This window comes from Typopeltis vanoorti, chromosome 18, assembly GCF_054136105.1.
Source record: "Typopeltis vanoorti isolate ZY-2024b chromosome 18, IOZ_Tvanoo_1.0, whole genome shotgun sequence".
Lineage (NCBI taxonomy): Eukaryota > Metazoa > Arthropoda > Arachnida > Uropygi > Thelyphonidae > Typopeltis > Typopeltis vanoorti.
The window spans coordinates 490,103-513,565 of NC_143566.1; the positions used below are offsets into that span (position 1 = coordinate 490,103).

Here is a 23,463-nt window from a genome sequence, read left to right on the forward strand (position 1 = left end):
GCCATAGTCCATTTTTCTGTTGATTTTGGAGTTTTCTGTCTTCACTTTTATACAGATTCATGTAGAAATTTTTTGCTTCAGATTTCTTGTTGCTAAATAAATTTCTCCCATTCTGGTCTTCAAGAACTAAAATATTCTTTCTTCCAGATGAAAGATTATCTCTTAGAATTCTAAGGTTTCTGTTTTCATCAGTGGTTTTTAGTATCATATCATCTTCTCTTTTCTTAATATTTTCTTTTATATTTATCCTTATTGCTTATTTTTTATTGTTATTTCAATAGTTCCTCTTTTCTCATTTCAATGAGGTTTATTGCTTCCTAGTCCAGCTCCTTTTGTGTTCTTTTAAATTTTATGCTGATTCAATGACAATGTTTATTTTTCTTCTTCCTGATCAATGCTTATTCCTGTACTTGATCTTCTTCTTCTTGGCTTTCCGTATATTAGGCAATTGTTTGCCTGTAACATATAGGGTTTAAAAAGTCTTCTGCCCATCTCCTCTTGGGTTTTCCTCTTGATCAGTATCCCTTTGGTTTATATTTCCAGGCAATATCTGGCCGTCTATCCTCATTTATTCTTTCTACATGGCTTTTCCAGTTCTTTCTGTTGTTTGTGATGTCTTCTGTTATGTTAATTATGGAAAATTTTATTACTTCTACATTTCTTATCTTGTCTATTCTTTTATAGCCTGTGAGCCGTCTTAGGAACTTCATTTCTGTAGCTTCTGCTTGTCTTTTATCTCATTCTCCCAAGTCCTTGTTTTACTACCATGTACTAGTTTGCATCTTTTAATTTTTTGCCTTGAAATGCTATTGATGTTTTTATTTATTGAGATTTTCATGTCATACTGTTCTATTGGTTTGTTCAGTACATGTAGATTTTTCTGTAATCGGTCTTCACTTTCAGCAAAAATAACTTGATTGTCAGCATACAAATGACTTGTTAATTCTTTACTTCCTATTTTAATTCCTGTGATTTTATTTTTCCTCCACTCTCTTGAAATTTTTCCTATATATATATATATATATCAATGGCGTCACGTGGCCATTTCGGTTGGGTGTGCTGTCGTGGGTTATGCAACCCATGCTACAATTTTCACATCAATTTGACCATATGCATAGGCGTACTTCCCCAGAAAATTTTCTGGAGGGGGGGGGGGCAAAGCTTGGAGACAAATAATTACATCAATAAATTTTTATAATTATTGATTTAATTAAATAATTACATCAATAAACATCTTTTAGCATTTTTTGATGTAATTATTTGTCGATGTAAACTATAAATACATGGAATCAGCCTCAGCAATAAGAAACATGCCAAATCTCAACAAATTTGGTTGCATGAAACTGCCCCAAATTTGGGCGACATACATCATGAGACCTTCAGCCCAACGGCCAAGAATGCCTACATAGCCCGCTAGGGAGCACCATCAAGACTTTTAGGAGAAACGATACCTTCCTGCTTCATCCTCATTTACTGTATATAGTGCATGTCTTTATTGTAAGTTCCTATGGCAACATGATGTTGCCTAATATTGGAGATATATATTAAAGTTTAATTTAATTTATATTCTATTGTATGTTGTGAATTCCTTAAGTCAATTAATAATTATGTATTACCAGCATATAAGCCTTTCTATGAGAATTATAAATACATCAATTTATAATTATTTCATCAAAATATAATTATTTTCATTTTACATCGATTTTAATGATCTTTAATTCTTGGGGGGGGGGGGGGTATTTAGAATTGATGCAGTTTTTAGCACAATTTCATATATAAAAAAATTGATTGGCATATTTTATTAAAAATCAACTAATTAATTAATCCCAAACTAAATTAAATTATTTCAGCTTAAAAGCAAAAAAATCATAAAACTAACAAGTAAAATAATATTAAATTACACACACTTACCTTTTAAAAATGTATTTTTCTGTTTAAATTTGTTTCACTATAAATTTACAATTCACACTTCACTCAATGACTCACTAGACACAGAGGGAAAATGAACTGGTCTCTGTTCACAACAGTAATGAACATTTTTTTCACAAATCAGAAAAAGATGAACCAAAAACAGGAACACATGTTTTATTGCTGCAATAAAACACGTGTTCTATAGCTACCCCACCATGTGCCGAAACAGGCCAACCCCTAATAAAATATTAAGATAGACAAAGTGTCCCAGGGTCAAGGGTGTAAAATTACATATCTCAATTACTTTTGCAATTATAATTTGTGGAATTTTTTACTCGATCCTAGGGGGGGGGGAGTGCTCACCCCATGCAGATGCCCATGACCGTGTGATTGCATTTTTATTGATGTATGAAAATTTTGAGCATGCATATCGCATCAGTGCTCTTCTTAATTGGTCCAGTGCAATTAATTGCATAATAAAATTGAAGGATCACACTTGGATAAAGGATAAAGCAAGAATATAATTTCTTGGTATGTTTGATGTAATTTATAATTAAGTGGGCGGGGGAAATTCGATATCTTGAAGAGATCTGATCTTGATGACCTGTATTTCTCATGTATGCATCTTGTTCTTCCCCAAGTTTCTCTTTCACAGTTTTCCTTAGTCTCTTCTCAAGTATGCCTGCATAAATCTCACCCAGAACACAGAGAGAAATTTCTCTGTAATTCTTACATTCAGTTTTATTGCCTTTTTTTTTTTAAATAAATGAACTTATGAGAGTTTTACTCCAGTTATGTAGCACATGCACTGTAAAATATTTGTATCTCAATAATTTAGCATTTCTGGTCAAATATCTGTATTTCCACATTTCAGGTGGCTTATGGAGTTGTTTCTTTAATCAAGGTCTCTAATCTATACAAAAACATAATATAACTGAGTGATGCTTCACCAGCCTTCATGACATTCCATCATGTTATATCATCACTTGTGATTTAAGTCAACACACAGATATAGTTTGATCACTAAATTCTACTATTGGAAGGCACTATGAGAAGTTGAGATTGGACATAAGGTCAGAAGCCATTTTGGCCCTCTGCTTTCCTTATGTAGTGTTCCCAGTTAGCTAACTTTGACGGTTTAGTCAAAGTTAGCTAACTGAGTCAAAAAAACTCATTATATGATCTGTTATTTTATCTGTTACCTTTTATATTATAGAATGTTGTTACTTTTATCCAGAGTTAACTGTGTATTCTGGAACAGGATAGAGAGAAGATGGAATCTCTAACAGAAATTCTGAACCATTATAGTCAGCAAGGTGTCCCAGATCGGCCAGCACTTCTCACCTTTTATTCTTCTACTGATGTCACCAATCTATATTTATTGGAAGAACACTGGACACACATAGTTAACAAGGACAAGGTAAGTATTGTGTAGTTTTCATGTTTGTGAAATTCAACTGAAAGTAATTTTTTCTCTGATTTTGAAGGTAAAGAATACAAATAGGTCATCATATTCCTGACATGTACCCTCAAGGGGTGTACAGGACATTATGATGGTACTAGATGAAAAACTTACATTATTACTCTTTTCCTCCAAAGCAATCTATTATTGTCAAGTTCCCAACATTAACAGATCTTATATTTCTGTCTTCTAAGGCACTTTTTACTGTATCTTGGTCTTCCTTTGGATCTTTTTCCTGCCAACCTAGCAGAGAATGCTTGTTTTGCTAATCTTTCCTCTCTCATCCTGTTTAAGTGACCATACCACCTGAGATTAGCTCTGCTAACAATGTCAGTTTCTTTCTTAATATGATATTACCACTGATGCCATCTGTTCATCTCCCTAATCTTTCTCAGGACTCTCATATCTATAGTCTCTAGTCTTTGGTTAAGTGTTTTATTTCTAACCCAGCTCTCAGATCCATAAGTTAGAATTGGTTTGAACACAGTCTTGTATACAGCTACAGCTAATTTAGTGTTTTGACTAATTTTTCTCTTTTCCCACATAAATTTATTCAGTTGACTTCCTGCCATACAGGCTTTGTTGATTCTGTTGTCTGTTTCCATATTTAATTTGCCTTCACTAAAAATTGTACTTAAGTAGTGGAGATTTCTACAGAGATATAGCCTACTAGTTTTGCCAGCTTGACTGGGCACACAAAAACTAACAAAAACAGCTTAAAACAGAACAGAAACAAGCTAAAGTATCAGGTTAAAACATAACTGAATGCTAAATATTATCAAAATTCAAATAAAAACATTATTTTTTTTTTTGATTATTATTATTACAGGCGACTCCAGGGAGTTCTTAGATTCAATGAGGGAGGCCATAAACATCATGTCCACACAACTATACGACATTCTCACAGTATCTATCATACCTTGCCTTGAACTCACTCACTGTCATAGCACCCACAACAGACTCTGGCAGCTTATTCCACTTATTTACTACTCTAAAAGTAAAGAACCCAGCTCTAACACCCCTGCTAACCACACTCTTGCCCAGCTTCCATAGGTGTCCCCTAGTTCTCCCACCACCAGTCCTGATCTCAAAAATATCCTCTGAATTAATCCTATAGAAACCCTTCAGCAATTTGAATGTCTCAATCATATCTCCCGTTTTCTGCCTATCAACTAATTTCTGCAACCCACAAATCTTCAACCTGTTCTCATATGGTTCATTCCATAGACCCGCTATCATCTTAGTCACTCGCCTCTGGATCCTTTTCACCTCCTCCCCATCAAGAAGGAATCTAGGTGACCAAATCTGGGCACAGTAGTCGGGATGAGGTCTTACCAAGGCTCAGTACAGAGTACAATAACTTGCTTGTCTCTGCTCGTCGAGGTATTTTTCAACAACCAAGTGAGTTGATGAGCTGATTTAGCTACTTTTGCAATGTGCCCCATAAACTTCATTTCCCTATCCACCAAGTCCCTGTCCTCATGAATCTCCTGGAGTACAGTTCCACCAGTGTGGTATACTGATGCTAATCTTTTCACCCCAAAATGCATAACCTTACATTTTGTCACATTAAATTGACATTCATTCTCCTTAGCCCAGAACTCCAATCTATCCAAGTCGTCCTGCAAGATTTTGACATCTTCTGCATTCACTATCGCCCTACCCAACTTTGCATCATGAGCGAACAAATGAACTGTTCCTCTTAGATCCTTCCCTATATTGTTAATGAACAGATTAAACAGCAGTGGTCCAAGAACAGAAACCTGCGACACACCACTAGTCACAGGGCGTCTTTTCGACTCTACTCCTGAATAAACTACTCTTTGATATCTCTCCATCAACCACCCACCTATCCATCTCACCAACCCTATATCCATTCCCATATGTTGTAGTTTACGGATTAGAATTCCATGTGGTATCCTGTCAAATACCTTTGCCAGGTCCAGCAGTATCACTGTAAACCCATTACCATTATCTAGTTCAGCCGTCACCTTGTTATAAAACTTGAGCAAGTTACTGAGGCATGATCTATCCTTCACAAAGCCATGCTGTCCCCCTTACAGTATCTCATTTTCATCAATCCATTCCTGTATTTTTCCCTTGACTACTTTCTCCAAGACCTTGACAACGACTCCTGATATGCTGATCGGTCGGTAATTTGCAACCGTAGTCTCTGATCCTCCTTTATGCAGTGAAACTATTTTCCTCTCTTTCCACACTAAACCAGACCCGAGACTCAGATTAAACAACATGGTCAAGGGCACTGATAATTCCTTAGCCGCTTCACGCAAGATCCGTGCCGGTATACCATCCAATCCCACAGATGTATTCACATTAAGGTTCTGTAATAGACTATTCACCTCCACTTCACTCATCACAATTCCCGTATAAACTAATGGTTCCTTCATTTTTTCAATGTCACCAGCTGGATGATATACTTTTGCAATGTGCTCGCTCAATAACTCCACTATATCGACTGATTCAGTGACCTCCTTACCATCGTCATTCCTTAAAATCATTTTGCTGTGTACAGTTTTGTTTCTTGCTTGCAGCATATTGAAAGAACTGTTTGGGATTCTCTTTTGCTTGCATAGCTAGTTTCCTTTCATAATCGGCTTTTGCTTTTTTTACCACACTCGTTACCCTTCTGGCCTGCACTTTATACCGTTCGTGTGCCTGCAGGTCACCCCTTTCTTTAAGTTCCCTCCACATTTGTTTCTTTTTTTGCAGCTCAAGCTTAATGGTGTTATTCATCCATTTAACCCCTGCTTGTTTTACTATTCGGACCCTAGGTATACAATCAGCCATAACTTCCTGTAAATGCTCCTTGACCACTTCCCATGTTCTATCGACATCCAGCCCTTGCAGTTGTACATGCCATGGCACTGATCCAAGCAATCTCCTAAGCTTGTCATACTTGCCAGCACGGTAATTCCACATATACCCTGTCTTAATCGAAAATTTCCACACCTTTAGCCACCTCCCAGTTTAAGACCTTATGATCACTCTCACCAATAGGTGGCAACTTGGTCATATTCATTACAGTCAAATTCTCAGATGCTATTACCAGGTCAAGCACTCTCACACCCCTAGTAATTTCAATTACATGCTGTCTCAGATAGTTATCCCTTAATAATTGAATAAAATCCATTTCCTTCCTCACATGTGTTCTCTCCGCCTTCCAATCAATGTTACCATAGTTGAAATCCCCCATAATAATTACCCTCCTTCCACTCATTTCATCAATTTGTTTATGCATACTATCTCCACCATCACCTGGTCTATAGCAGCACTCAACTGTATATTTTATTCTGCCAGTCTCAATCTCACACCAAATAGCCTCAAAGGAGCTCTTTTCACTATCCTGCGATACAACTTCAATTCTCCTTGGCTGCAGTTCATTAGCTATCATCAATAACACTCCTCCCCCTATTTTATTCTCTCTGTCCCTCCCAAACACACTATAACCTACACATTCTATCCCACTAACTATATCATCTTCCCGTCAGCCATGTTTCACTAATGCCATTAACCTGTGGCCAGGAAGAGCCAATCAAGGCGCATTTTGTATCACTGCATGCAACCTAGCGATCTCACTTCCTACAAATAATTCCTCATTTTTTTTATCATTTAAACCATTTTCTCTCTCTGTATAGTTGCTTTCACTCTTTCTTTGATCACCGCTCTCATTGCCATCTTGTACATCGCAATTCCCTGTCAAGCCACTATTTTCACTCACATTCTGGCTTTCTTCAACCATAACTGTCTCACAACCTGACACATATTATTTCCACTCCTCACTTTGCTTACATTTTCTGCACATTCTCCCACCACTATCACTTTCAATCCAAACTCCAGCCTCATTCGGGAATGCATACATCCCACACACATCACATTGGACAAACTCTCTCACATTATAGTTTTTGAACAATGGTGTCATATTTTTGGATGCCATTATCTTGCGTCGCATTGTGCCATGTGCAAATCTGTGGAACGTCTCGTTAAATACTAAATTAAATAAAGGAATTCACACCAAATTGGCTGCAAAGTTGAACTCCGATGTGGTGAATGATCTTATGAATGTTTTCCAGATATCACCAATGATCATACCTTGGTTTCTGTTAAGGCTTCCCCTTGAACGGATCACTACTGCAGCTTCTTTGATGTTGTGGGTATGAAAATCTTCTAAGTACGACATAGTACTTTTATCCCATTCATGTTGTGATTGGCATTAGAAAAATGGAGAGCTAAACCGGAATTATCTTCTCTGTTCTTGTTGATGTCCCCAATGTGTTCTTTTTTTCTTCTAGAAGTTTGTCCTATATAATTTAAACCGCAAGAGCAAGGAATGTTGTATACTCCAGGATGTTTATAGAAAGCAATCTTGTCTTTTCGTGACCGTAACAAGTGGCCACTTGGATCTCGTGGGGTCTAAGCAGGTTTGCAATTTTTTGTGAAACTGTGCCAGCAAAAGGAATTGAAATGGAATACCTCTAGTGAGTTTTTTGGGTTTGCTGTTGGGAGGGGTCGGAGAAATGAATCATTTTTATCAATTTTTTTGGATAACCATTGTTTGTTAAAGTTTTGAAGATGAGATCTAATTCATCTCTTAAAACTTTGTCATCTCTTATGATACAAACTGCCCTGTTTTTTAGCATATATATAGTACTCAACTTTTGAGAAATATGGTGTGATGAAGAAAAACGTAGGTAACAGCCAATGTGGGTCAGCTTGCGGTAAACCTTAAGATCAATGTTGCCATCCATTTGTTTTGTGACTAATTCATCTAGAAACTGTAATTTTATTTCCCTTTCGAGTTCTAAGGTGAACTTGATTTTTTGATGAAATAAGTTGATTGAAGTTACGAAATCAGATAGTTCTGCTTCACTATGTTTCCATATGATGAAAATGTCATCGATTGTATCTCCAACATACCGATGGTTTCATAAACTTCTCCATAAATTGAAATAAATTAAATTTCCTTCATAATGTGATCCATCTAGAAAATGAATAACACAGGAGATAATGCTCGTCCTTGTCTAACACCATATTTAACATTAAACCATCTTCCTATATTTCCTTCAATTCTGACTGTTGACTTACAACTCAAATAAAGACTAAGTATTGCTTGATATACGAGGGTGGTCTGAAAAGTTCTCAGCCTCGACCATAGATGGCAACACTATCGGCAAGGTTTTTTTTTCAAAGTTGGTGCATCTGTCATAAGCATCCATGTGTTTCATTGTTAGCATATAACGATATGCTAACAATGAAACACACATTGACACCATATAACTATAGCATTTTCAATAGATTTCCTCTTAACACCTCTCATATACCTTTAGCAGTTCTGCAAAACTTAAATAAAGATTTTTTGTAAAAATAATCATAATTTAAAATTCTGAATATTTTTACATATTGTTTATGCTAGTATGTTTATTAGTTTTAGTTTCATAACACGCATTGTCGGCACTTGCGATGTGCCCGTTATTGAAATTGTTTTGTCAAAAATAATATGTAAAGAAGTTAAAAAATTAATGTACGTACTGGATTTGATATTTGTATTACTTACTTATTGTATTTTAAAATTATCAAAAGTCGTGTTTTATGAAGACATTCTCTTGTCGCTAACGGAGACAACGTGCCAGCCATTATACCTAGTTTCTCGCATACCACTTTCATGGAGTGCGCATGCTCGCTGAGAAGTTTGACATGTGATTGACAACTGACAAGTTTGGTATCGAAGCAACGGGGAAAAAACAAGAGAGCGTTCAGAGAGAAAATTAGAATACAAGCCAGCAGACATTTAGATGCAAAGGAAATTGAGTTTTTTATGTGACAGTCGGAGGAAAATCAATAGTATATTCCGAAAAAGGAATCGTGGAACTATGAAGTTTCAAAGTGGAATTAGTATTGATAAATAAAAGAAAATATTGCTATAGATGTTTTAAAAGGAATATTCGAGGAAACACTAATTGGAAGATTAGTAGTAGATTCCGAAAAGGGAATTGTAGAACTGTGAATTTTTTAAAGTGGAAGAGTTAAGACTGTCAATAAGCATTAATGAATAAAAGAAGAAATTACTGTTTACGTTCTAAAGAAATGTTCGAGAAAACTCTAATTAGGAAGTTTCATCTGTATTAAGGACGCCGGATCTAATTATTATTTCTATTGAGAAAGGAGACAGAATTGAGGCAGGAAGAATTAATGTGTGCTACAATGAGTGATGAGAAAGAATCCTGTGATGATGAAGAATAAAGTCATATATCTTCAGAAAAGGGCCTTAACAGAGAAAGAAACTGGCTATGAACATTTTGTCATTGTGCAAACAAAGTGTTTAGCCTAGTCTTAACTGTAAGTTTATTCTTAAAAAGGCCTTGAATCCAATTAAATTTGTAGTTAGTTATGTAATATTGTTTGAAGTGTATATATATATATATTGTTTGTGTTTTATTAAATGTGTTTATTTTGGTCTTGAGTCAGTGATTATTTGGATTCTGAAAGAAATAGTAAAAAAGAAGTCATTGCACAATCGGAGTGAATCCTTGTGCATATAATATATAGGTAGACTCGAAAATAAATTAAAAATAATTGTTGAACAGAGATCATTTCTATATACAGGATTAAATTAATAAAAATCCTATATTTAAATAATGGTGCAGCCAGTAGGATTTATATTATGATAAAATTCTCTGTATAAAAATCTAATTATTAACACTTTGTTATATTCCTATAATTTCTCAACTATTTGTCATAAAGTGAAAATCTGATCCTGATATCCTCTATATGACCTGAATCCAGTTTGTTCTTAACCAAGCTTCCCTCCCAAAATCCTTCTCAACCATTTCTCAAGTATACTCATAAATCTTACCAGGAACACTCAGTAGGGAAATACTTTGGTAATTCTCACATTGTTTTATTTCCCTTTTTATATATTGGTACTATAAGAGCTCTACCCCACTCATCTGGAATTCATCCTTGTGTCCAAGTCTTCTGAACTATGCAGTGCAGCCACTATAAGACTTTTATACCTCCATACTTTAGCAGCTCTGGTTGAATATCATCTACTTCAAGTATGGATATGTATTTCTGATTGCATACCTGTTGAATGTTTTTTACCACTGTGCTGTCACTATTTGTTTCATTCAGCAATTTTTCGAAGTAAGTACCCGATACATCAAGGATATATTTTTCTCCAATTTTCATGTCACATTTTTCATCTCTAATTCGTTTTACAGCACTCTTTACTCCATTTCTAAGCTTTTTCAACAGCCTCCAGAATATTTTGCCACTTTCCTGACATTTATTTTCTATGTTCTTACCGAAGTCTTCCAATGACTTTTATTTAGCTAGTTTTACACAGTGTTTAGCTTTCTTACATTTTACTCTGTATTCTCTAAGATCACATGCTGACTTATTTGCCAGCAACTTTCGATATGCTTTCTTCTTTAACTTCCTGTATGGAAGAACTTCCACCACGGAGTTCTGATTTTTCTATCCTTGCAGACCTCACCACATGCCACTCTGGCTGAATAATGAATGTTTTCTTCAGGGTTTGCTACTGAATTGGTTGTTGTTCTCAAACTCTTTCATTTTATCTTGAATAATGTTTGTGTATTTTAGTCTACAGCTCACATCTGATAGCTGCTCAACTTTTATTCGCTTTAAAACTTTCTTACATGTTCTTCTTTTCAATATAACATTCAATTTTAAGGTGATCACGTTCAATTTCTAATCCTCGGTACACTCAGTGTCCTGCACCAGTGAGAAAACATCACTATCAACAATGACATAGTCGATGAGACTATTCTTATTCCTTGTGAATTTCATCTCTCCATGTGAATTTGTGCGCATTTTTATGTTAGAACATTGTGTTAGTAATAACCAGTCCGTATCCTGAGCAGAAATCCAACAGGTGTTTGCCATTATTATTAGCTTTGCTCTTTTCTTCAAATTTTTGTATGTCTCAAAACATTTTTGTATGTCTGACAGTCATTTCCTGCTCTGCTATTTAGATCACCAACAAGGACCAACTTTTCCTTTTTCATTGTGTCAGTAGCTTTCTCTAGAGCCTCAAAAAATTCCTCCACTTCTACCTTAGTAGAGCCTTCTGTGGGACCATAGGCACAAATAAGTCTCATTGTCCAGTTTCCCATTCTGATATTAAACAATGATAATGGATCTTTTCCTTCTAGTTCCGGTTCTTTACATAGCAGCACTACAAATCCTTCGTTCTTTCCCAATATAGCAAGGGCACCATCAGTTACCACACCCTCGAGGTTGGTTAAGCTGAGGTCGAAACGCTGGAGTGTTTTCTTGGCAGCTTCAAGAAATTCAGTGCCTTTCGCTGTTCCCTTCATAGGTACAAGAGCTAACAGTTCTTCTGTCACGTTGAGTTATTGATCAATGCAAAAGATAGCTAGTTGTGCTGTATCCATCACATCTCTGCTCTCATCTAAAGCAAGTGAATAAGACGTAAATTCGGACGACCATTTTTTTAAAGTTCCTTCAATGTCATTGGCAAGTTCTTCAACGCATCGTGCTACAGTTACCCCAGATAAACTCGGTTTTTAAACACTTCCTTATTATTATTTGGGCACAGAATATCCCCAGCAGCAATGAGACACTCTTTCACAAACTCGCCTGATTTTTTAGCAATTTTTTCAGCTATTACATAACTTACTTTGATGCACGCTTCGCTCTCTTCCTTCTGTCTTTTAAACATACCCTGCTGGCATTTTAAATCTATTTGGAGACAGTTCACTTTCTCCATATGAAGCTGCCCTTTAAGGTGATCGAAATTGGATGCATGCGTTGTCTCATAGTGTCGTTTTATATTGTACTCTTTTAATACTGACACTGACTCATGACAAATTAAACACACTGGCTTATCGTCGATTGGCACAAAAAAGTGCAAATTGGTCCACTTTTCATTAAAAACGTGACAAGAATCACTTGATTTATACTTTTTACTTGTAGACGCCACAGCGATGGAAAGTGAATCCAAAATGGGCGTATAACAGTTATTATCCACTGAATATGTCTCACACTAATGAAAAAAGTCTGGCAATATAAAACAACCATAGGCTATGGCTGACACAACGAACCTGAGTGCGCTTATACACGAATATCACACTGTTCATGACTGACTGACTGACTGTGGATGAGACCTTCTTGTATTTATATGAAAATAACGAAGTATCGAGAACCTTCGAGATGGAGCTGGAAGACACTAGACAGCGCACTCGAACAAACTACTGCTTCTGCCATCTACCTGCGACTTTAGTACCGCTTGGCACTGGTAGATGGCTGAAGAAGCATATCTATTTAATATTTATTTTTACAGGATTTCATGTAAAGTATCAAATGCACAGAGTTCCTTGTAAATCTGGAAAGCATCTTACAATTCTAAATACTACAGTATAGCTTAGTGGCCCACAGGCTTCATTGCAATTAAATTTTTATTTAATTGCATTTTAATGTTAAGTAGTTATTTTTTCAAAATGGCCGGTAGGCCATGCGTTGAAGACCCCTGCTCTAGAGTTATGATAGATATTGTTCACACAATTCCTATCATACCTTTCCTTGAATCCATTCACCACTCTTGAAGGGACCTCCTTGTTTTCTCTCCTTCCTGCAATGTGCTGAAACATCTTTAACATCCGACTTATAAAAGCTCCTTTAATCAGTTATATGCTTCTATCATTTTCCCTTTGTATTTACCTATTTGTTAGTTTTTGAAGCTCAATTTGGAAGCGACCTTTGGTCTATTCTCATGAGGAGCATTCCATAGGCCTACGACAATCTGGCTCACTCACCTCTGGATCCTGCCTGTCACGTCTTCATTCCAACAGAATTTAGGCACACAGATCTGTGCACAGTACTGCAAACGTGTTCTTATTAAATGTTTATGAGTAGGAAAAACTTCTTTGTCCCTGATATGTTGTTTTATCCACCTTTGTGCTTATGTCCTGTAAACCAACTCCCTGACGACAATAACCCCCTGCTCCATCAGTTCCCTACAGTTCAGATCCCTCAATATAGTACACAGATTTGGCCATGTTAAATTGGTAGCCATTTACCTTTGCATATACTATCAGTCTATGTGATTTGAAGGATTTGTACCTCATCTTCATTGACCATTGCACTTCTCAGTAATGCAACTGAATATTTCTTAAATCATATTCTGTATCACTTGAGTTTTAAATTAAACGGCAGAGGAACCAAGTGCTAAGCCTTTCAATACACTAGTCACTTCCCTTCTCCCAGACTTATCTCTCTTACACACCACTGTTTGAGCCCTGGAGCCTCTTATCCAAATCACCAGCTTCATATTCATCTCCATTTGCTCAAATTTATGCTACAGCAATCCTAGATTTTATGAAGGCATTTGACAGGATTCCACATCAGATGCCTTTGTAAAGTCTAGTATTTATCACTCAATATCTACTTCCTTTATTAAACTTAATTTTCACTTTATTATGAAAAGTAAGCAAATTACTAAGGCAAGACCTATCCCTCATGAAACCATGTTGTCCCCTATAAAGTATGATATTCCTATTCACCCATCCCCTTGATTTCTGTCTTTTATCAACTTCTTCAATACATTAACTACCACTCCTGAGATACTGACTGGCCTATAATTTGCAACTTCTATCTTGGATCGCGGGAGGACACCTACTGTACAACTCTCCGTCTCCGCTAGTACACAGAACCTCCACCACCAATCAATGGCATCTACTGCCCACCACCACCACCGCTAGTATTTTTTCTCTGTAAATTGCATGTGTTCTGAAGGGCCGATTTGTCTATATGTATGAAAAACCCGAGTTTCCGGGAGAAAAACCCTGCTACCTCCGAATGAGATTGGCTAATTATGCTAAAAAGCAATACTATATGCTAAAATACTTATATATGTACTTTATTTTTCCACATAGTCGCATTTGACTCCCAGGCATTTTTGGTATCATGGTGTCAGCTTCTTCGTACCGTATCAGTATAGTCTGTTTTTCGCACTATTTTTCAGTTCCTCAATCTTCTTCAAAGCAATGAGATAGGAGCCACTACTTTCCATGCAGGAACAAAAGGAATAGGTAGAAATGAAAAGGTAGCTGCTGGGCTGTAGGGCAGTGATCAAAAAGTTCCCGTCCAAACTTCTGAATTTGCTGAATTGCTTGTCTGAGTTTCTTTAGCTTTTCACTGTATGCACTAACATTAATTGTTGTTCATCGCAGGAGAAAATTGATGAGCAAGATCCCTTTTCAGTCCCAGGAAACAGTGAATTTTTTTTGCTTTCGAAGATGATGAATGGTGCCACTGGCATTGATTGATGTTTTGACTCTATGTTACGAAATCCACATTTTGACGCCAGTTACAATACAAGAAAAAGTTTATCTCCTTCATTTTTGTAACACTCCAAACATTTCTGAGCTGATTTCACTCATTGCTGTTTATATGTATCAGTCAGCAGTTTTGGGACCCATCTGGCACACAATTTCTTATACCCCAGCTTTTCTTTCACAGTTTCATGAATGACTCCACATGAAACTTCTAGAAATTCATGAGAAAGTTCCATAATTGTGAATGTGCGATTCTTATCAATTTTCGTGTTCACTCTTTCCACCAAATCATCCATCACCAAATTTGGCTAACCACTGCGCTTTTGATCGTTAAAATTCTTGCATCCTTCTTTAAACAAACAACACCATTGCCTAACTTCACTCATTAAGGGACTAATGTCACTTAGACCTGTAAACCTTACACAGTCATTGGTGAATTTCTGCAGCACTTTTGTTTTCTATCAACAAAAACTGTATCACATCATGAACTTTGCAATGGATATTATTTTTTTATCACAGCACTCAATATAAATTATTCGTAGAAGACAATAAACAATAACATGGTTATTTTTAAAATAGAATGGTCAACAGCTATCTAATGAGTCGCTCTATGCTACAACCTATGCAATCTCTCCCATATCTTCTTTGGTGATAAATTGTGAAGGAGCCTTACTTTCTGGATGCACATTGTGTTTTGCTTTCTTTCCACTCCCTTGGCACCTTCCCAGAACTGAAGTTCAGATTAAATAGCCTAGTCAGGAGCAGTGTTGATTCCTTTGCATGGGATCATATGCCATTACTAAATAACTTTTTTTTTTCCATCTTTCATAGGAATATTCAGGGTCAAAAGATTGAAAACATCTACACATATGGGTTCAATTCTAAAAATAATGCTTTCATCATGATACTTTCGCATCCAAAAGAGATAAGTCACTAAAACAAAGGACTGCTGAAATTTGAACTTTATTTTCAGACTATTTATTAACATTTTCATCTTCCCATTCAATACATTTCATAACAATTCTTTTCCATTAGTAGTAGAACCATTTTTTACCTATTTATTCTGCCACAAAATCTACAAACTGGATGTGTATATTTAACTTGGGAACTAATTGTAATTCTGATAGATCATTTTTTAACTGATCTTCCTGTTCGTAGTAAGACAAGTTAAACAAACATGGTACTTGGTATACACTAGGTAACATCATTGGTGAAATTTTCACTATTGATGCTACCTGCTAAACGTTCAATGTATTCTACTGTTTGTTTTGTTCAAATTCCTCACTGTTCTTCGATTACGCTGATGTTTTATGATATATAAGACGAAATCATAACTCTCATTATAAAGGGAAATTTATCAAAAAGAAAGGATTCGAAGTTATGTCTCTTTTACTATAATTTTTTCCTTAATAAATTAGTCTTTAACATTTCATTTCCACACTTTTCAAGATTAGCTAATCACTATTCAACTTTCTAATTAGTAGCATAAAGCAAATGGTCAGAAAAATCCTAAATTAAATTTACTGTGTGAGCATATTTAGTTTTATTTTTATTTTACTGCAGATGTGTCATTGTATGTAACGTCTTTGTTATATTTCAGTTAGTTAAAGGAAAATAGATTATTCATTAGGATCTTAAATCTGGGTTTAAATGCATTACTAAACCTATTGCAATCAGATGAAGTGAAGTTAAACATTTGCAGGAAGTACATGTTTAACTTCATTTCAAGGAGCATTCAAATCTGGAGAAAATTTCAGGATGGAGTTGATAGTGAAGAATGATCAAAGGCAAGAATGCAGAGTCATATCTGAGTAGTGTCGGTGGGACTTGTTAGGTAGCTAATGAACAGAATGTATATATAGTGTAAGCATGTTTTCTAGTTGTGAGTTTTAAAAACAGAGTTACAAAGTTTAGTATATTAAAAGAATGCCAGTTAATAAATAGCCACTTTAAATTTGCAGCTTTATTTTTTTTTCTTTTTATTCAGCTGCATTCAAAGAAGATTTATGGTCAGCAGCATGCCATTTGGGAATTACTTGAGACAGAAGTATCTTATCTAAAGACATTACAATTAATAATTGAGGTAAGCTGAAAGAATGAAATATATCATTTATTATATATATATATATATTGGGGGCGAATATTCAGGATCTGCTAGGTGTGCACTGCTCATCCACCAAAGAGCAATATCACTGATATTATATTTTTGTATTTATTCCCGTTAAAGACTCCCCTAATTGTTTCCAGAGACTTTGCATGATGCCTAAAAGTAAACACAATATACTAATGCTTCATGAAGAGGACACTTTTTAATGCGTAAACATTGCATTACATTCACATTAATAGCCTGGGTGTGTTCAGAATACATACACCTTTGAGCCCTTTGAAAAGATGTACAGATGGCACAGCGGGTCAAATTCTTAATGTTCTAGTAGTTTTAAACCGCTCAGAAGGTGATGCAGGGTGAGCTCCGAGACAATAGCATCTAGAGGCTATGATTGGTTATTGTGTCAACCAATCCAATTGAACATTGTCGTTTGTTATGAGTTGCTGTTTTTGTTTTCTGAATTTCATCCGTTTTGCATGCATGAAGTGTGAACTGACATGGTAGGCAGGTTTTTAATATATGATTATCAATAAATTTAGAAATTTTTTGCCCATATTTGCAATCGGAAACAGTATTGTAGTCGAAGGAGGTAAGCCTTGTCCTCGTTTTCCAAATTTTACACTTTTGAGTAAATCAAATATACCAACCATATATATAGCATTCTCCTTCATTATTGTTTTCTCATATACAATATGTTAAACGCATTGTCCCCCACTCTGTGCAAATTTGGTTACCATTAATTGCGTTAGACCAATTTAGATGAGCACTGATGTGCTATATACTCTTAAAACTTTCATACATTGATAAAAATGCAATCATATGGTCAAACTGATGAATTTTGTAACTCAGGTTGCATAAGCCACAACACCACACCCAACCGAAATAGGCATGCAACGCCACTAATAAATATATACATATATATATCAGAAAAGTTGTGTTAAGAACATTGGAAAGTTTTCCAATTTTCTTAACACAGAACTTACATGAGAGTCCAGCAGAACACAAGTTTATGTTCTTAATGCTAAACTCTTGTGAATAAACAGGAATGGGCTAGCACGAACAGGGTACGTGCTAGGCTGTTCAGCGGTGCACGAAAAATAATCAGTAATGGTGGAAAAACAAGTAAAGTAAACAAAATGCAAAACGTTAGTTATGGAACAATAAATGTTAAGTTTGAATCACTGCTAATGGAGGCATTTCAAAACTAGCTCACATTAGCAAATGATGATTGGTGAGGGCATGGCTATGAACCCCCCCCCCCTCTTCTACCAATCATTATGCACAGTTCATGCATCACTTTTGTCACCAATCCTCCTTTCCAAAACAATCGCGTGTTACTAAGAAATGACCTTTGCAATAACGAACCTTCCACTGACTTCCATTTGTGACGTTTCTAGAACTTCTTCAAAAATATAAATACATCCATAGACAGACTGTTTGAGTTGTCTTTAATTGTGATTCTTTTCAAGTAGTTTTTTTTATTTAATGTTTAACGTAGTTTCAGTTATTATTACTGTCAGTGATTTTTAAGCGTGTCAATTATGGATCAGTTGTTGAAAATTGTTAGTTATGGAACAATAAATCAAAACGTTAGTTATGGAACAATAAATGTTAAGTTTGAATCACTGCTAATGGAGGCATTTCAAAACTAGCTCTCATTAGCAAATGATGATTGGTGAGGGCATGGCTATGAACCCCCCCTCTTCTACCAATCATTATGCACAGTTCATGCATCACTTTTGTCACCAATCATCCTTTCCAAAACAATCGCGTGTTACTAAGAAATGACCTTTGCAATAACGAACCTTCCACTGACTTCCATTTGTGACGTTTCTAGAACTTCTTCAAAAATATAAATACATCCATAGACAGACTGTTTGAGTTGTCTTTAATTGTGATTCTTTTCAAGTAGTTTTTTTTATTTAATGTTTAACGTAGTTTCAGTTATTATTATTGTCAGTGATTTTTAAGCGTGTCAATTATGGATCAGTTGTTGAAAACAGGAATGATTAAAAAACCAAAACTTGATGTGGATTATAACCCATCGCCAAGTACTTCTCAACACATGTTCCGCAGCTACGAGTACGCCCACGCCGGGAGATAGTAAAAAGGTGCTTGCCTCATGTACTACATAGAAGAAAAGGAAATACTGTGAAGAGTATATTAAATATGGGTTTTCATTTTTAGGAGATGATGATGGTTTTAACCCTTGTGTGTGTGGGGGGAAATATTATCCAACGGTTGCATGAAACCCTCTCTACTCATGCGACATTTAGAAACTAAACATCCTATGTATAAAAACAAAGAATATCTACCTGGACTTCGTGTTTAAGTTCAAACAGTCGTGTAAGTACTTTACCATGGGATAGCCACCTTACCTCTGTATTTCGATAATGTATGAAAATACATTATTTTTGTTTTTTACATTTGGATGCTTAGAAAAGCATCCAAATGTAACTTCATACATGATGTCAGGAAAGAAAGACAATGAGAATGCAGTTGAGGCTTCCTACCATATTGCTTATCGCATATCTAAATGTGGTAAAAACCACGCCATAGATTTAATTTCTCCTTGTATTAAGGATGCTGTTTTTTTTTTTTTTGTTTTTTTTTGTATGTTTGGGGAAGAACATTTCTGCAAAATCAATACTATCTCTTTTTCAAATAATACAATGTCTTGAAGAATTCAGGATATATCTGACAATGTTGAAGCTGCAGTAGTAGATAGAATTAACAAAAAAGTAAATTCTTTTCCATTCCGGTCGATGAAAGTGTAAATGTTGTCGATCTATCTATTTTGCTGGTCATCGCGAGGTACTTGACAGAAAATGAAATTGAGGAAAACTTGTTGCTTTGTTATTCATTGACAGGGCATACCACAGGCGAAGATATTTTTAATGTGATCAATGGTTATTTCATTGAAAAGGACATTAGTTGGTCGATTTGTTGTTGTGTATGCACTGACAGAGCCAAGTCTATGTCAGGTTGTTTTATAAGCCTACGCAGCCGAGTTAAAGAAGTAGCTTCCCATTTACCATTGAGTCGCTGCTGCATTCATAGACAAACCCTTGCATCCAAGCCTCTTCCTAGTGAAGTAAAAGACGTTCTTGTTGAGGCTGTAAAAGTTGTAAATTTTATTAATTCACAACCATGAAACTCAAGATTGTTTAAAGAACTGTGTGAAGAAATGAACAGCTTTCATAGCACATTACTTTTGCATACAGAGGTTAGGTGGCTATCTCGTGGTAAAGTACTTACACGGCTGTTTGAACTTAGACATGAAGTCCATGTTTTTTTTTTTTTTTTTTTTTGAAGACCATCGTTTCCATCTTGCTCCAAAGTTTCATGACAGCAATTAGCTTCAGAGTCTTGCATATATTTATCAGATATTTTTCTAGAAATAAACAAACTCAACTTGAGACTTCAAAACAGTTCAATCGCTATATTCACAATAACCGACAAAATTGAGTCAATGATTAAAAAACTGGAGTTTTGGAAAGCTTGTATTGAAAGAGTTCAGCCTGAGGTTTTTGAAACTCTGCAACTTGCACCTATCCCAAAACGTGAAAGAGAATATTTTAAGTCACTTGGAAGGTCTTAAAATATCCTTTTATAAGTACTTCCCTCAACGTGGAAAAGAAAACAGCTGGATTGCACCCTTCAATGAAGAATTCTTCAAAGAAGCTAAACTATATGAATCAATGAAAAAAAACAGTTAATCGAACTTTCAACCGATTTTAAAAGAAAGCATCTTATTACCTTCTGGGTAGATGAATAGTGAGGAATATGAACAGCTCTGTGAGAAGGCATTGAAATACCTCTTGCCATTTACTAATACTGAACTAGTGAAGAGAGCGTTTTCTTCATACACCTTCATAAAAAATAAATACTGCAACAAGCTTAATGCAAGTCCAGATTTAAGACTGTATCTTGCATCTTTTGAGCCTGATTTCAAGAAACTAAGTGCATCAAAGCAAGCCCAACGATCTCACCAACAATGTTTCATTCGGCTAGTTATCTGTATACCAATTATTACAGACTTTTCAGATAACACAAATAAATATTATTAATAATAATAAATCAAAAGTTTGTTAAATACTTGATCATCATTATCAATATTTATCATGAAGCTAGACTTATTTCTGTGTTGCAAATATTGTAAAATTAAATCTATGGTTTGTACTTTTAGTGTAGTAATTTTCCTTTCCCAACTCATTACCTCATTTCCAGTATTTTATATTAAGATAGGCACTGAACAAAAGTGTCAGTATTTAAAAACAAGGGGTACAATTTATAGAAATGGGTTTAAAAGGGGTACACAAGTGAAAAATGGTTGTGAACCACTGTTCTATTACAATGTATATGTTTATAGTAAGACATGACAAAAATGAAAAATTTGAGAGATTTTGAATTTTATTATGCAGGTGCCTTATTTGCAATGTGAGCCTGCTTGGAGGCACCAATCTTTATTCATGGAGAAATATTAGATAAACACACTCCTAATTCGTGTTCCAAGAATTGAAGTTCGTATCTGAACTTAGTCTAATTCAAGTGAGACTAGAAAAGCATGAATCGCATAAGTAAATGGTAGCAGATGGCCACAGAATTGACACAACTTGTCTAGAAATGTGCGTATAACGCCCTGCAGTCGTAATAATTGTCATATTACTGATGGTGATTGGTGGTGCTTTACTTTCGCATTTGCAGAAAAATAAACCATTGTTACAAAAATATTAGACTGGCAAAAGTTTTTATATAAATTGACAAAAGTATGCCATAAATTGGATGAAAATATTTTTCACTATCAAATTTATTTAGTTGTACATTGTTTGCAAAACACTGCCTTATGCAATGAACTTGTCACTTTATCATACAATTCAAGTAGATATAGAGAATCCACAACTTATCAACCCAACCCTGTATTCTATTCCTAACTAATTTTTTAAATAAAGTATGATACTGGAATAAACTCTTATAAAATATTATTTTATTAGTATACTTTTCACCTAAGTATCAAAGGCATCTTCGGTGCAAAGCTAATCGAACAGTAACTGACAATTCCAAATGGCGCCACCTAAGTAGTTAGCTAATGCAGTGATTCTCAACCTTTGGGAGGGGGGGTGAAGAAAGTGGAAATCAAAGGAAAAACTACTTTCTTCTTCTCTTCCGTCTAAGACGGGTTGAGTCTTCTCTATTCCTTGCTGTTCAAAAAAGTTCCTTATGTTTTCTGCATCCCGAGATGTTCTTTATTAATTTCAGGCCAGGTAATTCTTGGTCTTCCAGGTCTTCTTTTTTCAGTTGGAAAAGTATTGATTAGGATGTTAGGAAGTCTGTCTGCGTCCATGCATACAGTGTGTCCAAACCATCTCAGTTGTTGTTTCCTAATTTTTTCTATTATTGTCTTTTTATACAATAGTTCTTCTCTGACCGTGATGTTTGTTTTCTTTTCTATCCAACTTATTCTATTTATTTTTCTTAAGCATTTCATTTCAAATGCCAGCAGTTTTTTCTTCCTCTCTTTTTTTAACTGTCCACGCTTCTGCTCCATAGATGACTGTTGGTATAATTATTGCCTCATATAATTTGATTTTGGCTTGCTTAGATATCTTGTTTGTTTTCCAGATTTTCTGTAATTTTTCCATGGTGGCCCATCCTATCGCTATTCTGTGTTTGATTGTTTTGAGTTCATCTATTGTTTCTGTTAGTTTTGATCCAGGGTATATGAAGTTGTCTACTTGGTCTATTTGTTCTCCATTTAGAGTGGCTGAGATGGTAGTTCTGTTCCTCCCTATTTTCATCACTTTTGTCTTTTGTATATTTATTGTCATGTCATATGTTTTATAGGTTTCGTTTAGTTTGTTGATCAACTTTTGTAGTTCATTTGGGGTTCTTGCAAGAAGGACGAGATCATCTGCATATTTGATATTATTTATGTTTAAACCATTGACATTGATTCCAGGCTCATTGTCTATTGCCTTCTTTACAACGTCTTCTAGATATATGTTGAATAGGCATGGGAATAATGGGCATCCTTGCATTACTCCTTTTTGGATCTCTATGGGTTCTGTTGTGAGTGTGTCCTTTTTAATTATTGCATTTGTCTTAGAGTAATATTTTATCAGAAACTGTATTATATATTTGTCTCTTGCTTTTTCTAGTAGAAGTTTAAGAAGGATTTCTCTGTTGATGCTATCGAAAGCTTGTTTAAAGTCCACAAAACAACAATATAGTTCTTTATGGTCTTCCCAGCTGAGCTCTGCTAGTTGGTGCAGTGTGAAAATTTGGCCTATTGTTGAATAGTTTCCTCGGAAACCAGCTTGTTCTATGCCTATCATTTCTTCATAGGTGTTTTTTAATCTATTTTGTATAATTCTTATGAATATTTTATAGGTGTGAGGGAGTAAATTGATTGGTCTGTAATTTCTGCAGTCTCTTTTGTCTCCTTTCTTGTATATTGGGATGATCTTGTTCTCCAGTCATCTGGGATCTCTCCTGTTTGTAGTATTTTATTGAATAGGGTTGTTAAATATTCTATTGATATGCTGCCTCCATATGACCACAGTTCAGTAGGGATAGTATCAATGCCTGGTGCTTTATTGTTTTTCATCTGTTTTACTGCATATCTAACTTCTTCTTGTAAAAAT

The 23,463-nt window shown here is 35.4% G+C and overlaps 1 protein-coding gene across 3 annotated transcripts in view; it reads left to right on the plus strand.

Moving 5' to 3' along the window:
• The window catches only part of LOC150096456 (pleckstrin homology domain-containing family G member 5-like), a 322,023-nt gene that overhangs the window by 10,798 nt on the left and 287,762 nt on the right, over positions 1-23,463 (plus strand). For 2 of the 3 annotated variants that reach the window (XM_090408400.1, XM_090408402.1), the window contains exons 2-3: positions 3,173-3,331; positions 16,700-16,795. In XM_090408400.1, the coding sequence (XP_090264526.1) occupies positions 3,185-3,331; positions 16,700-16,795 (243 nt within the window). In that variant the 5' untranslated portion in view covers positions 3,173-3,184. Of the gene's footprint in view, positions 1-1,320; positions 1,498-3,172; positions 3,332-16,699; positions 16,796-23,463 lie in introns of those variants that run through there. The other variant, XM_090408401.1, reaches the window with a different exon arrangement.